Source organism: Hemiscyllium ocellatum, chromosome 18, assembly GCF_020745735.1.
Source record: "Hemiscyllium ocellatum isolate sHemOce1 chromosome 18, sHemOce1.pat.X.cur, whole genome shotgun sequence".
Lineage (NCBI taxonomy): Eukaryota > Metazoa > Chordata > Chondrichthyes > Orectolobiformes > Hemiscylliidae > Hemiscyllium > Hemiscyllium ocellatum.
Genome location: NC_083418.1, coordinates 60323904 through 60341655, shown reverse-complemented (window position 1 = coordinate 60341655; position 17752 = coordinate 60323904). Strand labels below are relative to the sequence as shown.

At 39.9% G+C, this 17752-nt stretch overlaps 1 protein-coding gene across 2 annotated transcripts in view; it reads right to left on the bottom strand.

Annotated features, from left to right (window-relative positions):
• Window positions 1-1264: 1264 nt before the first annotated feature.
• Window positions 1265-17752, bottom strand: part of depdc7a (DEP domain containing 7, paralog a) — a 47800-nt gene continuing 31312 nt past the window's right edge. For both annotated transcript variants that reach the window (XM_060838570.1, XM_060838571.1), the window contains exons 6-9: window positions 8963-9105; window positions 5583-5708; window positions 3533-3611; window positions 1265-1553 (exon numbers count right to left, since the gene is read on the bottom strand). In XM_060838570.1, coding sequence (XP_060694553.1) covers window positions 1345-1553; window positions 3533-3611; window positions 5583-5708; window positions 8963-9105 — 557 coding nt within the window. In that variant the 3' untranslated portion in view covers window positions 1265-1344. The remainder of the gene's footprint in view (window positions 1554-3532; window positions 3612-5582; window positions 5709-8962; window positions 9106-17752) is intronic.

Here is a 17752-nt window from a genome sequence, read left to right as displayed (position 1 = left end):
AACTTGTAATGGTATTCATGCTCCCAAAGCACAGGAGTTACTTTGCAATATCTTCAATTTTCCTAGAACCACTCAGCTTCCACAAAAAGCTTAATGCAAGCTAAACTAGAATAGTGAGATGGACCATTTGTCATTGATTCTGGATTATTGGTGCTGAAAGAGCACTGCAGTTCTGGCAGCATCCAAAGTCAATCTTTTAAAATTGAAATCCAATTTATTGATTCAATAATACTGGAGTTCACAGGTGCCTGAAGATAGTTACAGTAATAATTGGCAGCCTATGTAGTAAAGATAAAGTTGCCTGTGAAGTGCTTTGGGACACTGAGGTGGCAAAAGGCACCAAGAAATGAGAAAGCTGGCTCAAGTTAGCTTTTGATAATCCCACTTGGCAACACATGTGGGCTAATGATGAGCAAGTGCCAGTGTTGGACAGGGGTGGACAAAATTAAAAGTCACAACACCAGGTTATTGCATGACACTGATCTTGTGCTATAAATTGTCTTATGATCCTGCTTCACTAGCTACCTGACAAAAGAGCAGCACTCAAAAGCTAGCAATTCCAAATAAACCTGGTGTTGAGATTTTTAAACTGTGGGCTTAAGCAGTGCTGTTGGAAGAAAGTTACCTTGTTACATGGGTATTGAGAACATTTTATAATGGACAGATGTGAATGTTATTGGAAGAGCATTTGTCCATGTCTAATTGCCACAGAGAAAGTAGCCACTTCTTTGACTTGCTGACTTGTTAGAGCCAGTAGATTGCTTCTACACAAGACTCTTGTGACTGACAGTCTCATGTTTAAATTCAGATGAAGCGCACTTGACTATCTGGTGAAAAAAAAACTGAAGTTTGGAGTTCTAGCAGTTCTTGTTTAAGACTTATGTCCAATTGTGACTTATGCGTTATTACAGTAATTGTTGAGAACCACAGCAGAGCAATGGTTCAAGTAGATCCTGATCCCATCCAGGTTGGAATTAGATGCTGCATGCCCCTTACTAATGTGACCAATCAATACTCCTCATGGCCGAGTCTCTTTTTTAAAAAAAAAACGTGGAGTTGCTTGGTTATCCTCGTCAGACTGGTAGGTAAGGGTTTGTGCTATTCAGAATTTAGTGACGACGTGTTTTTAAAAGTAAACAGTCACATTGCTGTGGATATCTAAATATCAAAACCAGAAGAACAGGAAAAAACACAAAATAAAGCTACTTGAAAGCATTTTAGAGTGAACAGCAGCCTAAACAGAAATAAATTTCAAAGTTTTACATTTTGTATAAAATCTTCAAACTTTTATTAACTTAGTAATACACAATATATTAATTATTACTCCAACTCTGACAGACAAGGTTATGATTTCCTCAACACATTGAAAAAATATTGAATAAAAATGGCTGGATGACTCTTGTTAAACTGAGCGAGGACCTTCTTTTTCTCTTTGGCAGACAGCTTGGGGTTTTCATCAATAGTTTGAAGCAGCAATAAGAGTTCTTGCCTAGTGGTCTTCCACATGTTTCTTTCACATGCAGCATGAGTAAGTCTTTCACAGTAAGTGTGGCCTAAAGAGAAGCCAGGAAATTACAGAAGACTCCTTAGCAGGGACAGAACTTGTTAAGTTCAAGACATCAACCAAAATAATCAGTTTTATACAGTATCTTTCTAAATAGTTGCCAAACTTTCTATCTAAACTTAAATCTCAATTTTAATGAATTTTAAAATCACAAGACTGGAGTACAGAAACCAGTAATCCTCAAAGATTTTAGATGTGTGTTTTATTTCAGAGCCCTCCAATTGGTTTGCCACCTCCTGAAGTTTTAAAACTAATACCACCTCATACTGAAAGATGAATCTCAGGCCCAAGTATACACACCCAATGTGTCTGAACTGTAAAAAGTTGGTATATTCACAATAATGTATTGAATATTTGACAGCTGTAATTTGTTTGAACAAACTGATGCAAATTTAGCTGCTTTTACATTTTTAAAGTCACTCCAGCTTCTGGCATACAGACCTCACCATTCTAATCCCTTTAAGCCAGATGAGCTTCAGTCATTGTGAGCACAGTTTAAGTTCTAAAAAAATCCCAAGTTAACTTGATCAAAAAGACTGAAAGTTGAACCTACTTTGAAAGCATGAAATTCCTAGCCTTTTAGATTAGAATAGATTACTTAGTGTGGAAACAGGCCCTTCGGCCTAACAAGTCCACACCAACCCACCGAAGCGCAACCCACCCATTCCCCTACATTTACCCCTTCACCTAACACTACAGACAATTTAGCATGGCCAATCCACCTGACCTACACATCCTTGGACTGTGGGAGGAAACCGGAGCACCCGGAGGAAACTCGCGCAGACAGACAGGGAGAACGCGCAAACTCCACAGTCAGTCCCCCGAGTCGGGAATTGAACCCAGGTCTCCAGCACTGTGAGGCAGCAGTGCTAGCCACTGTGCCACCCAAGCCTTGCCAAGTTTAGTCTAGAACTAATGCAAGGTACGTAGTAACTCAGCTTGTAACAGAAAGTCACTTAGACTTATCTAATTAAGACATTTGTCCCGTTTCTCTTTAATAAAATCAATACCTTGAATCTTAACAACTACTTCTAATAGCAAGCTCCATAGTTAAACCACTGTAGGTGATAGATGAAGGAATCTCTCACCAATTGCCAATTGAATTGTTGAATTAAATCTAATCATTTATATTCATAGATCCCTAGCTTTGGGGTTTGACATACTTTCCTAGGCCATCGCCTACTAACCCTCAAGTGGAAGAGGGTATTTGGCCTCCGCTTGAACCATGCATTAGACAGAAGTAAACAAAAGACCTTAAAACATCTATGATCTTCTGCAGGAAGAAGTGTAAATTTTCAATTTTGTATTTAATGGATGTGTGCATCACTGGCTAAGCTATCAGTTATTGCCCATCCTCAACTCAAATTTTCACCATCTGCTATGGTGGGATTTGAACCAATGTTGCCAGAACACGAACCTAGGTATTCTGATTACTAGTCTCGTGACATTACTACTAGAATATCACTTCTCCACTTTCCATGCTGCAGCTCATTTATCAGTCTGTGGTCAAGTATCAGAGCATTAACAAAAAAGGTAATGCAAGACAAGATGGCACTTTAATACAAGAGGTGATAGATCTGCACACATCTTCAACCACAAGCAACAAGCCTATTCCTTGCACTTCATTCTTCTAGATCCAATTTTGATAATTTTTTTTCAAAATGGATGTTAACAGCACAAGAGTGGAAGACTCCAATTCAGCTTTCCCACTGATTTTGAGAACCTTATCAGCACAATCTCAGGAGAATAGAATTACAGACAGCAAGTATGGGGTTTAAATATTACATCTGAATTCCAGCTGCCATTTACAGTAAAGAGGAACAATAGTTTGGTCATCAAATGTGAACCACAACATTAAGAGGCAACATACTGAAACTGTCTGCTGTATAAATGTGCACTTAGGATTGGTGCTAATCACTACTTGTGAAGTAACAGCAAAGTTACTCATATCAATTAGCTGTCACTTACCCGTGTGAAGGTCTGGATCTCCACCACGTTGAACGAACATCAGTTTCTCGCTCACCATTTTGTGCAATGATCCTGGGACCTGATCAGATATTTTAAAGTGAATAATACTAGTTTTATTAAAATGACTATTGCATTCAGAAGTGCATGTAGTCTTTCTGCAGATTTGCTTACTGTACACCTTTTCCCTACATTTGAGGGAAAAAAAAAGTGTTTTAGATTCAAATCCAGAAAAAAAATTTCACATTAAGTTCTCAAGTGGCTTCTTGCTTTTTCAGAATGCTTCCACTGAACCTTGGTCAGCAATACCTGGAGGCAAGTTAGCAACAGACTGTCAGGACCTGTCACCCAATGCCAGATCAAAGTCTGAATACTTATTAGGTTTTGGAAGGAAGGGGACACTACAGCTAGATATAAATTCCAAGTTTTCAGCCAAAGTCAGTTTGAATTCCCCTTCACCCCAACTGAAAAGATCATTCAGTTTGGTCATAATTTGACATCACAAAGTCATGGTTATTCCTGTTGACATTGATGTTCATGTACTATTTTGTACATTACATTAAATATGCATTGGATATCTATAAAGAAAGCATTTGAAATGCTTCCAGATCTTTTGCATAAATACAAGATGTAAATTTTCATGTTTGCTCAGAATTAAGGAAAAAGTATAAATATTTTTTAAAAAGTGACAGCTACAATTTAGCATTGTTAGATTAACAAAGTAGACCCTCTCCCTTTAGACATTCACCTGCATGAAATCTGGAATGAATTAAACCCAAAGTTTATAATCACTCTGCTCTTACACAAGAGTGTAATACAAATTCCTGAAATGGGAGGGCTGTCATACATGACAAAGTCAACAAGAAGCTTGATACCATCCAGGACAAAATAGCCCACTTGATTGGCACAATATCCACAAAACATCCACTCACTAGCAATGTACTATTCAAAAAGGATGCACTGCAGAAATTCAAAAATCCTGAAAATTCCTTCCAAACCCATGACCACCTCCATCTCAGAAGGTGGCAGCAGATGCACATGAACACCATCACCTGAAAGTTCTCCTCTAAGCCACTCACCACCCTGACTTGGAAATTAATCACCATTCCTTCACTGTCACTGGGTCAAAAATCTTGGAATTCCCACCTTAACATTGAATCGACACATAGCACATGGACTACAGCAGTTTAAATTGCCAGCTCACCACCACTTTCTCAAGGGCAACTGGGGATGAACAATAAATGACAAACCGTCCAGTGACACCACGACAAAATAAAAGTAGAATTGGCCCATATTCTCTGGGGTTAGAGGTGATTGTTGTATTATTGCACAAGTCTCAGGGGGACTCTAAGACAGCTGATGCTCTAGAATAAAAAGGTCTTGATTTCACTATTCATAGTCAGTTGGATACTGACTTGCAGCCAACTACATTTACAATATCCTTGCTATCTAAGCAAGCACACAACCTCGACTGGGAGGACTATTATAGTGCAGTACTAGTATCTGTCTGGCCAGGAGGTCCACGTTAATGTCCCACCAGTCCCAGAGCTGTACCATATGTCTAAATAGTTGGATTATTACAACCCAGATTATACATGCAAATCAGGTATCATTAGTGAACATTATTAATAAACACCTATGCATCTGACTCAATAAAGAAACAGACTGTCTCATGTGTTAATGTAGAAAACCACCAGCAAATCTGCGGTCTCATTAAAAAAAGTATAAATGGGGTGCTGTACATGGTAGATACTGAGACTTCTTCCTTTGGCAAGTTTAGACCAATAGAGATCACAGTCTCAGGATAAAGAATCAGCCATTTAGAACATGATCAATTGCTTTACTTGGGGAGTTTTAAATCTTTGGAATGTTTCTAACCCTGTTTTATATGGTCATGAAATATATCTAAGTTGATATTGAGAGATTGTTGGGCTCAATGGGAATCAAGGAGCAAGTCCTTAGTGGCAAAATAGAATTATAGCCACATTTTATTAAAAACATAACAGCTCTGAAGGGCTGAATGGCTGAGTCATGATCTTATTTATGTTATTACCTTAAATACATCTTTCTGATGATCAAGTAGGAACAAAACCAAGAGATCAGCTTTCCCTTTTGGAAGGTTCTTATTAGAAACAATGGCTTTACCAAAAGTCCTCTTCATCACAATTCGACCTTCAACCTGGGGGAAGAAAGAGAGAGTATTATATTGTTACTACTCACAACGAACAAAAAACATTACAGCACAGGAACAGGCCCTTTGGCCCTCCAAGCCTGCACCGATCTAGATCCTCTATCTAAACCTGTCACATATTTTCTAAGATTCTGTATCCCTTTGCTCCATGACCACTCGTGTCTGTCTAGATGCATCTTAAATGATGTGAATCATTCCCGCCTCTACCACCTCCACTGGCAATGCATTCCAGGCCCCCACCACCCTCTGCATAAAAGAACCTTCCAGCATATCTCCCCTAAACCTTTCCCCTCTCACTTTGAACTCATGACCCCTAGTAATTCTGGGGAAAAAGCTTCTTGCTATCCAACCTGTCTATACCTTATGATTTTGTAGGCCTCAACTCAGGTCCCCCCCCTCAACCTCCGTCTTTCTATTGAAAATAATCCTAATCTATTTAACCTCTTCATAGAGAGCACCCTCCATACCAGGCAACATCCTGGTGAACCTACTCTGCACCCCCTCTATTCTTGAAGGGCTTTTGCCCAAAACGTCAATTTTCCTTCTAGAATGCTGCCTGACCTGCTGTGTTTTCCAGCACCACAATCTAGATCCTCTCCAAAGTATCCACATCCTTTTGGTAATGTGGTGACCAGAACCATATGTAGTATTCCAAATGCAGCCAAACTAAAGTCTATCAACTGTAATGTGACCTACCTCTTGTACTCAATACCCTGTCTGATAAAGGAAAGCATGCCATTTGCCTTCTTGACCACTTTACTGACCTGTGTTGCCAACTTCAGGGAACACCAAGATCTGTCAATTTTCTCCAGGACTTTTCCATTTACTGTATTGGATTGGATCTTCCAAAATGCATCACCTTGCATTTGCGAGGATTGAATGCTATGTGCCATTTCTCTGCCCATCTCTCCAATCTTATCTATATTCTTGTGTATTCTCTGACAGACCCCTTCACTATTTGCTGCTCCACCAATCTAGGTCTCCATTTTGAAAAACTCCCTTCCACTACTACTGTCTCTTGCTGCCCAGCCAGTTCTCTGTTCATCTAGAGAGATGAGCCTGGACCCCATGCAACTTCACCTTCATCATCCTATCATGGGGAACCTTATACATGGACTTTAAGGCATTTGTATGACATCTACAGTCCTTCCCCCAATCAACTTAGTCACCTCCTCAAAGAATTCTACTGGTTTTAAGTCATGACCTTCCCTGCACAAAACCATGTTGCCCATTACTATAAGCCCATTTTCTTCCAAATGAGAATAGATCCTATCCCTCAGTATTTTCTCTAGCAGCTTCCCTACAATGACATCAGACTCACCAGTCTATAATTGCCTGGAGTATCCTGCTACCCTTCTTAAACAAGGGGACATTAGCAATTCTCTAGTCCTCCAGGACCTCACCCATCAAGGATGCTGCAAAGATATTTGTTAAAGCCCCAGCTATTTCCTCTTGCTTCCCTCAGTAATCTGGGGGTAGATCCTATCCGGACCTGGGCACTTGTCCACCTTATTGCCTTTTAGAATACCCAGAACTTCCTCCCTCCTTCTGCCAACTTGGCAGATTACTCAACAATCATTCCTAACCTCAAAATCACTCTCTCTCCTTGGTAAATACCAATGCAAAGTACAAGAATCTCACCTATTTTCTGACTCCACACAACTTTCCTCCTTTGTCTTGAGTGAGCTAACCCGCTCTCTAGTTACCCTCTTGCTCCTTATATGAAAGGCAGGCTTTGGGATTTTCCTTAACCCTGCTCACTAAGAATATCTCATGACCCCTTTTAGCCATGTTAATTCCTCATTTCTGATCAGTCCTACTTTCCGGATACTCTTCAAAAGCTTTATCTGTCTTCAGTAGCCTAGACCTTATGTAAGCATCTTTTCCTCTTAGCCAGTCGCAATTTTACCTGTCATCTATGATTCCCTAATCTTGTCATTTCTATCCCTCATTTACACAGGAACATATCTCTCAAATTCTACTCAACTCTTTAAAAGCCTCCCACATATCAAATGTGGACTTCCCTTCAAACAACTGCTCCCAATCTACATCCCCTAGTACCTGCTGAACTTTGGTATGGTTGGCATTCCCCCAATTTAGCACTTCCTTTAGTACCACTTTTTTTTTAAAAAAAAAGAATACTCATGGACACTAATGGAATTGTGGTCACTATTCCCAAAGTAATCCTGTACTGAAACATCAACCACCTAGCTGGGCTCAATTCCCAACACCAGGCCAGTAAGGCCCCTTCCAAAGTTGGGCTGTTTACATACTGCTCAAGAAAACAGTCCTGGATGCTCCTTACAAATTCTGCTCCATCCAGATCTCTAACATTAAGTGAATTAAAATCTCCTATCAACACCACCCTGATGCGCCTACATCTTTCAATGATCAGTTTACATATTTGCACCACTCTCACGCTCGCTGTCAGGAGGCCTGTAGTACAACCCCAACATTGTTGCCACACCCTTCCTATTTGAGCTCTGCCCATATTGCCTCACTGCTAGAGTCTTCCATATAGTGCCATCCTTCAGCACAGTGATGATTTTGTTCTTTGACCAGTAATGCAACTCCTCCACCCCTTTTACCTCTGCCTCTATCCCAACTGAAGCGTCAATATCCTGGGATGTGTAGTTGCCAATCATGCCCTTCCCTCAACCAAGTCTCAGTAACAGCAATATCATGCTCCCAGGTACTAATCCAAGCTATAAGTTCATTCACCTTGCCTAATATACTTGCATTAAAACAAATGCACCTCAGACCATCAATCCCTGTGTTAATCATCTGCTCCCTGCCTCCTCTTCCCCTTAGTCACACTGACTTCATTATTTAATTGCTGACAGGCTTTAGTTACTGCTTCCTGTCATCTAACCTCATTTGGTTCCTAACCCCTGCCACATTAGTTTAAACCCTCCCCAACATTAGCAAGAGCATCCCAAGGATGTTGGTTCCAGTCCAGCCCAGGTGAAGACCATCCAATTTGTAATAGTCTCAATGTCCAAAAATCTGAACCCCCTCTCAAGCCACACATTCATCCTGCTTATTCTATCATTCTTCCTGACTTGCACATGGCACTGGTAGCAATCCTGAGATTGCCTATGACGTCACCTATGACATTATGAAATTAAGAACTCTTCCAGATAGTTTCTGGAGTTACTGAAATGACTAGTTTTAATTCCAGAAGTCCTTAAAATTGAATGAGTCTATTAACGTGTTAATCCCTTAAAAGAGGACACACATACCCCTTTCTGTAAGGTAACAGATGTAGGCTGTGCAGCAACAGCCATGAAATTCAATAATCTCCTTAGCTCTTCCCGATTCCTGGAATCCATAAGCTTTAGACACAGTTGTGTTGCTTCTAGTGCTGGTTCTGATTTTCCATTTACTGCAAAAAAAAAGTTAAAATGTATTAAAAGTGTACAATTCCAATAAATTGAAGAGCAAGATCCCAGTCCACGCTCAGTTTCTGTCAAAGGCAGTATGGGCACCATGATTTGCCTCCACATCTACTGGCCAGATGCAAAAGCTCAGCCAGAGTTTCAGCCACTATTTTTGGGATCACAGGAAAAAAAGTTAGCCATAAAACATGTCCATTTTACCACTGATTTTGATTTTCATCCCAACTCCATCTATCCACCTTAGTTTCATTGTTCTCAAAACATCAGCCTGAAATTTAAAGAATCACCCAAAAGGGATATCCTTTAACAGTAATTAAGATTTAGTTGTCCCCTGCCTCCACCTAAAATGGAATATAATCTTGGCACTGTTACAGACCAGACTAAAACCCAAAAGACTGTCTAGATCCTAACTTTATTTAAAAGTAAGTGTAAGGCATTGTGTTCTAGATGCAATTTGACTGGTCAAACTAGTAGGCTTTAAGCAAAGCACTATGCTTACACTACGATTAAAATAGACAAAAAAATTGGCTTAACTAAAAATACTTAAAGCAATATATATCAATTACTGATTAGCTATTGAGTAACTTAGAGTCAGAGTTGTACAGCATGGAAACAGACTCTTTGGTCCAACCTGTCCTTGCTGACCAGATATCCCAACCCAATCTAGTCTCACCTGCCAGCACCCAGCCCATATCCCTCCAAACCCTTCCTATTCATATACCCATCCAAATGCCTCTTAAATGTTGCATTGTACTAGCCTCCACTTCCTCTGGCAGCTCATTCCATTCACGTACCACCCTCTGCATGAAAAAGTTTCCCATTAGGTCTCTTTTGTATCTTTCCCCTCACCTTAAACCAATGCCCTCTAGTTCTGGAATCCCCGACCCCAAGGAAAAAAAGACTATGTTTACCCTATCTATGCCCCTCAATTTTGTAAACCTCTACAAATTCACCCCTCAGCCTCTGATGCTCCAGGGAAAACAGCCCCAGCCTGTTCAGCCTCTCCGTATAGCTCAAATCCTCCAACCATGGCATAATCCTTGTAAATTCTTTCAGAATCCTTTCAATTTTCACAACATCTTCCACAACTTCTTCCAAAATTTCAGCCTCACAAACTTAAAGCAAACCTGCAAACACGAGATCTGAGCACTTGACTCACCCACTGTCTACTTGAAAACGAAACCAAAAAAAGAGTAAGCTACACTGCTATGCACAGAACAAACTACTCACCTCCAGGTTTACAACACTTGCTTTCAGGAAAGCCAGAACAAATCCTTCTTAAAAGGCATATTGTCACAGTACATCCTCAGAACGTGATAGTGGGCAAAATAAAAGATACCCAGATTTATAGAAACATTTCAGCAAGGAAGCAATGCAAGGAGCCAAATAAAATTCTTAATAAATTGCAGTCTTCTGTTATGTTCTATAGTAAAGCCCACTGTTTGAATTGCCCTGGTTGTAGTTAGAGTTCTTTATTTGGAAGACTAAAACCTCATTTTAAATGATCAACTGAAAATACTTTTAAACTTCCAAAGGAAAAAAGTAGATGTATTGTTCTCGTACATAGAACAATGTTTTACTGTTAGTTAGTTGTTGACAGCGCCCTCAAAAAACTGAAGACACCCCCCCCCCCCCCCCCCAATCCACTGATTGCATTAGAATGCCACTTTAAAAAAGTGAACAAAGCATTAGTGAGAAAAGCAGCAATATTAATTAGAATGGGGGCATACAAAGCTGCACCATTGACAAACCACTTCAGTCACTAGAATGGAGAATAGCCTTGTTTTTCCACTGTAAATTATAAAAATGCTTTCAACTAAAAAAAGGGAGGATGGATGGGGTATTTTTAATTAAAAACAGTCATTGAAAAGAAAGGTTAAAAAGTCAATGGTAGCATTCAGCCTCCGTCTTGTGAAAAAAAAGAGTCTTTGGTGAAGAATCAGAATATGTATTTACATGGATACCCCCAAAATTGTTTAAAATCTGATGCTTTAACATCTATTAACATTATAAAAGACCATTATTTACACCACAATCCCACAAATAGTACTGGTGATAATTTAACATTAGAAACTCCAAATATTTCTATAGGAATATTTATATCCACCCGATCAGACAGGTCAAATGTGTCAATTTAAAAATCACAGTTTCAATAACTTGGCTGAAGTCACAACCTAGATTACGCACTCAAATCCTAGTGACCAGCACTAGTAAAGATTAAAAATCTAAACTGAAGTATAACTATGTGGCTTGCAATTGTAACTTGAGGTTAAGGGGTAGAATGTGTCGAGGATATTTTCCCTAACAAAAACTAGAGACTAGTATCTAGATTGTAAAGTTATCTAGGAAAGGACAAGCTGACCCAGGGAACCAGAGAGTAAGTGAACAAGAGAAAGTTCGTGAAATTAAATTTAAAAATGGATCATAAAGGACTGGATGGTAAGTAGACCAAAATTGGTAAAAAAAAAGAGACCAAATTCAGATTAATTGATAGAAAGGGTGGCAGATTAAAATACAGAACAGCAATTTCTTTTCACTCAAATGGTTAAAATCTTTGAAAACAAAAAAGGCTGGTTTGTTTCCACTTGATAGCAAATTGTTCACAGTAGGAAAGTAGAATACTTTTTAAAAACAGGTTAAATTTGCCAAAAAGTGGCTTCTGAAAATTATCGGATAAATGCTAAGTGACTGGAGTGTAAATAACTCCATTGAAGACTCCAGAAATTAGCTTTAGATTGCAAAGCACATTCAAGATAAGGGTTCATGATGTTGCAACTCAGACATTTTCTATTAAAGTCTTCAAGCACCAAAAGCAGCCACAAAATGCAATAGAATTGGCTTCATGCTGCCCCAATCCTATGGCACCCACCCTAGAGACATCAACTTTAATGCCAACAGCAGTCCGAGACCACAACGATTAGATTAGATTCCCTATAGTATGGAAACAGACCCTTTGGCCCAACAAGTCCACACCAACCCTCCGAAGAGTAACCCACCCAAACCCATTTCCCTCTGACTAAATGCACCTAACACTATGGTCAATGTAGCATGGCCAATTCACCTAACCTACACATCTTTGGAGAGAGAGGAAACTAGAGCATCCAGAGGAAACCCATGCAGACACAAGAAGATTTAGTACTTGCAAGTCCATATTCAGAAGTGGAATAAACTGGTCAAGATCTTTGTAATCAAGAGGATGAGTGACTCTATAACAAAGAACCACAGCTGTACAGCATGGAAACAGATCCGTCGGTCCAGCTCATCCAGGCTGACCAGATATCCTAAATTAATCTAATCCCATTAGCTTGCATTTGGACCAAATCCCTCTTAAACCCCTCCTAATGATGGACCCATCTAAGTGCCTTTTAAATAAAATATTGCAATTGAACCAGATTCCATCAATTCCACAGGTAGGTCATTCCATACACATCACCCTCTGCAAAAAGTCACACAAGGTCCCTTTTAAAACCTTTCCCTTCTCACCTTAAACATATGCCATCTAGTTCTGGACTCCCTACCACAGGGAAAAGACTGTTCAATTTATGTCCTTCATGATTTTAAAAGTTAGGATCCCCTGGAGATATTAAAGAGTTAATTTGCTCTGCTGATCTGCAGGAAATTGGATATCCTGAGGATAGAGTGGGATGCCTCTGACTTAGATTGTAAGGAATTTACATTTCCATCTCTTGGCCATACAAATGACTTTGAATGCTATTTCCTAGTTATTCAAGAGCCATTTATATTGTCGTCTACTTACATTTTCATCCCCTATACAGAAATAAAAAAACATTTAGTGGAAATTCTGACTACTCGCTATAGTTAAAATAGGATTCACACCAGATTTGGCCATAAAAGGGATGATTTGCATTACACACACACACACAGTCTCTAGAGGTGAGGTGATCACTGCGTTGTGTCAAGTGGCACGTGACTGAGTCATCTCGTGTGCATTACTGACTGTGATGTAAAGATTTTGTATAAAGAAAGGACTGTTTCCTTTGTTCAGAGCACTTCCCTGGGACGTGCCTCGCAAACACGTTGAGTGTTCAGGATTTCTCCAATGCTTGTTCTGTACTGTGCTTAAAATTTTGTTTGTTCACAGAAGTTGACATATTGCAGTTGCATCAAATGCATAAGAACCTCAATTAAAAAAACTTAATACCCCCTCAGCCTCTGAAGCTCCAGGGAAAAATAGCCCCAGTCTATTCAACCTCTTTCCCCAAAGCTCTCATCCTTCAAAGCTGGCAACATCCTTAAATCATTTCTGAACCCCTTTCAAGTTTCACAACATCCTTTAGTAGAGAGACCAGAATTGCACGCCCCAGTCTATTCAGCCTCTTTCCCCCAAGCTCAAATCCCAGTGATTGAAAGTGGAAATAATGCAGTTTCTTCTAGACAAGTTTAGAAAAGTTTGGAACTGGGGAAAAATGTCAAGGCTGACTTTTGCATAGAAACATTGCAAATTTAATTCTGGAAGCCCCTTGTTTATCCAACCTGTAAAACATGTTAAACAACTAACTTGTTAATGCTATAATGAAGCATTAGAATTGAAGGGATGAGGACATTGATCTTCTACCTGTGATCTCAATTGACATCTGACCAAATTTTTTTTTGGAATACAGTGTGCAATTCTGGTCTCTCTACTAGAAGGATGTTGTGAAACTTGAAAGGGGTTCAGAAATGATTTAAGGATGTTGCCAGCTTTGAAGGATGAGAGCTTTGGGGAAAGAGGTTGAATAGACTGGGGCTGTTTTTCCCTGGAGCTTCAGAGGCTGAGGGGGTATTAAGTTTTTTTTTGAGGTTCTAACGCATTTGATGCAACTGCAATATGTCAACTTCTGTTTCCAAGCAAAAGTTTATTAAGCACAGTACAGAACAAGCTTTGGAGAAACCCTCAACACTCTGCCACGCTTGTGGGGTGTGTCCAGGGAAACTCCCAGAACAAAAAGGAAACAGTCCTTCCTTTATACATTAATTTCAGCATTCTTCAGTCTATGAAAGGAGGAAGACAAACAAAATATCAGGTGAGCTGCCTTCAGCCATCAGCAAGATGCATGATATAAAGAGGCCAATCTTTGACAAAAGGGATTCTGCCACAAATGCCAAACATTGGCTATATTGGCTAGTCACTGTTACCAAATCTCTACCCATTGGTCAGGACACTTGCTCTCCCGATCGTTTGAAGAAAGGAAACTGAAGTAGCTCTCATATTGCTGTTTAACATGGTCAACTTCGTCTTCAAGAATGCTTGGTACTCAGCCAATGAAATTAATTTTGATCAGGCACACTCACGTGACATGAAGGCTGTACATGCAAATTATTGCAACTGGGAGTCACTAGTTAAACCAGAAAATGCCAACACCATGTATATCTGGCAGAATTAGTGAAGGGCCGATTAGCCCTACTATTGGTATACTCTGTCAATTTCAGAGTTAAGTATTATGAACAGAATGTCTCCCTTCCCATAAAACAAAGTCACCAGAGTAGACTGATCCAAAGCAGAAAGTGGTACTTTCCTCTTTTCATTTTACTCCCACCTATTGCAAAATGCCTCTACAATATGGACCAGAACTATTCAAATTGCTTAGACATTTCTCAAATCGATATTTCAAAAAGGTATTAAAATACTTTGGTTGTAGCCAATATCCTGTAGAGTATAGCAATCCAACCTAAGATTTGTAACTTAAGCAATCTGGGAACACTATTTAGCATCAAAAATATACTACATTTCAATAGTGTCTTACAATGCATCACAATTAACTATGTATTTCTGAAGTGCAATTGTAATGTAGGAAGTGCACCAGCTACCTTGAACAGCAACTTCCACAAACAATAGAGATCATACAATCACAACGCAACAGACGACTCAGTCCAACCAGTCCATGCTGAACATAATGGTGAAATTTGTCATATGGGAAGCATTGTGAAAACACTTTATAAAAACTAAAGATTGAAAACAAATCATGTTGGCCATGTATAAGCAAGTGAATGACAGGGAACAGAGACAGGCAAGAAGTAGAATTATCAAATCAGTCATGACCTTACGGGGGGTGCAGGCTCAAGAGGTGGTCAGTCTACATCTCCTAATCCATATGTTTGTAAAATACACAAACAGCCAAGTTTCTGGTATCAAGACTGACCAAGTTCCAAGCAATCGATTATGTTAGGGAACTCTATTCAGAGGCACAGACAGACATTTCTGCGGCCAGCAGCGAAAAATTAAAATGGTGTTGCCTCCCTGGTGCCAGGGTCAAGGATGCAGAATGTTCTCAGAAGGGGAGAGGGACCAGCAGGAGATCATTGTATATGTTGGTACCAACAAAATAGGAAGAGATAAGGATGAGATTCTGAAAAAAGGAGAAGAGAGAGTTAGGCAGGAATTTTAAAATGTCATTAAGGGTAGTAATATCTGGATTACTCCCAGTGCTCCAAGCTAATAAGGGAAGGAATAAGAGGATAGAGCAGATGAGTGCGTGGCTGAAGAGCTGGTACAGGGGAGATAGATTCACATTTTTGGATCATTGGAATCTCTTCTGGGGTAGAAGTGACTTGTACAAGGACAAATAGATTGCACCTGAATTGGAAGAGACTAGTATATTAGCAGGGAGACTTGCTAGTGTTGCTCAGGAAGATTTAAACTAGTAAGAAGGTGGGTGGAACCCAGAGAGATAGCAAGGAAAGAGATCAATCTGAGCCTGGTACAGTTGAGAAAAAGAAACAGGTCAAACAGTCAGGGCAAGCAGGAAGAAAGCAGAGATGGAGATAGGACTGAAATTAAGCTGCTTTTATTTCAGGCTTATTGCATTAACAGGGAAGGCAGATGAACTCTAGCATAGTTAGGAACATGGGACTGGGATATCATAGCAATTACACCAAACGTGGCTCAGGGATGGACAGAACTGGCAGCTTAATGTTTCAGGATACAGAGGCCACAGGAAGGGCAGAAAGGGAGGAAACGGAAATGGAGTGGCATTTTCGATAAGGGATAGAATTACAGCTGTACTGAGGGAGGATACTCCTGGAAATACATTGAGGGAAGTTATTTGGGTGAAACGGAGAAAAAAGAAAGTGATGATCACCTTATTGGGATTGTATTATAGACCCCTAATAGTCAGCAGGAAATTGAGCAACAAATTTGTAAGAAGATCTCAGTTATCTGTAAGAATAATATAGGTTTTAACTTGCCAAACATAGATTGGGACTCTCATTGTGTTAAGGGTATAGATGGAGAAGAATTCATTAAGAGTGTGTACAAAATAATTGAGTCAGAATGTGGATGTACCTACTAGAGAAGAAGCAAAACTTGACCTACTCTTGGGAAATAAGTCAGGGCAAGTGACTGAGGCATCAGTGGGGGAGCACTTTGGGGCCAGTGACCATAATTCTATTAGTTTTAAAATAATGATGGAAAAGAATAAACTCGATCTAAAAGTTGAGGTTCTAAATTGGACAAAGGCCAATTGATGGTATTGAACAAGAACTTTCAAAAGCTGATTGGAGGCAGATGTTCACAGGAAAATGGGAAGCCTTCAGAAATGAGATAACGAGTCCAAAGACAGTAAATTCCTGTAAGGGTGAAAGGGAAGGCTGGTAGGTATAGGGAATGTTGGATGACTAGAGAAATTGAGGTTTTGGTTAAGAAAAAGAAGGAAGCATACGTCAGGTACAGACCGGAGAGATCGAGTGAATCCTCAGGAGAGTGTAAAGACAGGAGTATACTTGAGGAAATCAGGAGGGTAAAATGGGGGCAGGACAGATTTGGCAAATAGAGTTAAGGAGAATCCAAAGGGTTTTTACAAATACATTAAGGACAAAGGGTAACTAGGGAGAGAATAGGGCCCCTCAAAGATCAGCAGGTCAATCTGTGTGTGGAACTGCAGGAGATAGGGGGAGGGGGGATGGGGAAGATACTAAATGAGTATTTTGAATCAGTTTACACTGTGGAGAAGGACATGGAAGAACGTGGGGAAATAAATGGTGATATTAAAAAATGTCCAAATTACAGGAGGATGTGCTGGGTGTCTTGAAATGCATTAAAAGGTGCGTAAATCCCCAGGACCTGATCAGGTATACCCTAGAACTCAGAAGCTAGGAAGTGATTGCTGGGCTCCTTGCTAAGATATTTATATTGTTGATAGTCACAGGTGAGGTGCCAGAAGACTCGAGGTTGGCTAACATGATGCCACTATTTAAGAAAAGGTGGTAAGGACAAGCCAGGGAACTACAGACCTGTGGGTCTGATGTTGGTGGTGGGCAAATTGTTGCAGGGAATCCTAAGGGACAGGATGTACATGTATTTGGAAAGGCAAGGACTAATTAGGGATAGTCAACATGGCTTTGTGCATGGGAAATCATGTCTCAAACTTAATTTGAGTTTTTCGAAAAAGTAACAAAGGGGATTGATGGGGGCAGAACGGTAGATATGATCTATATGACTTCAGTAAGACATTTGATAAGGTTCCCCATGGCATACTGGTGAGCAAGGTTAGATCTAATGGAATACAAGGAGAACTAGCCATTTGGATACAGAACTAGCTCAAAAAGGTAGAAGACGAAGTGGTGGTGGAGGTTTGTTTTTCAGATTGGAGACCAGTGACCAGTGGAGTACCACAGGGATTGGTGCTGGGTCCACTA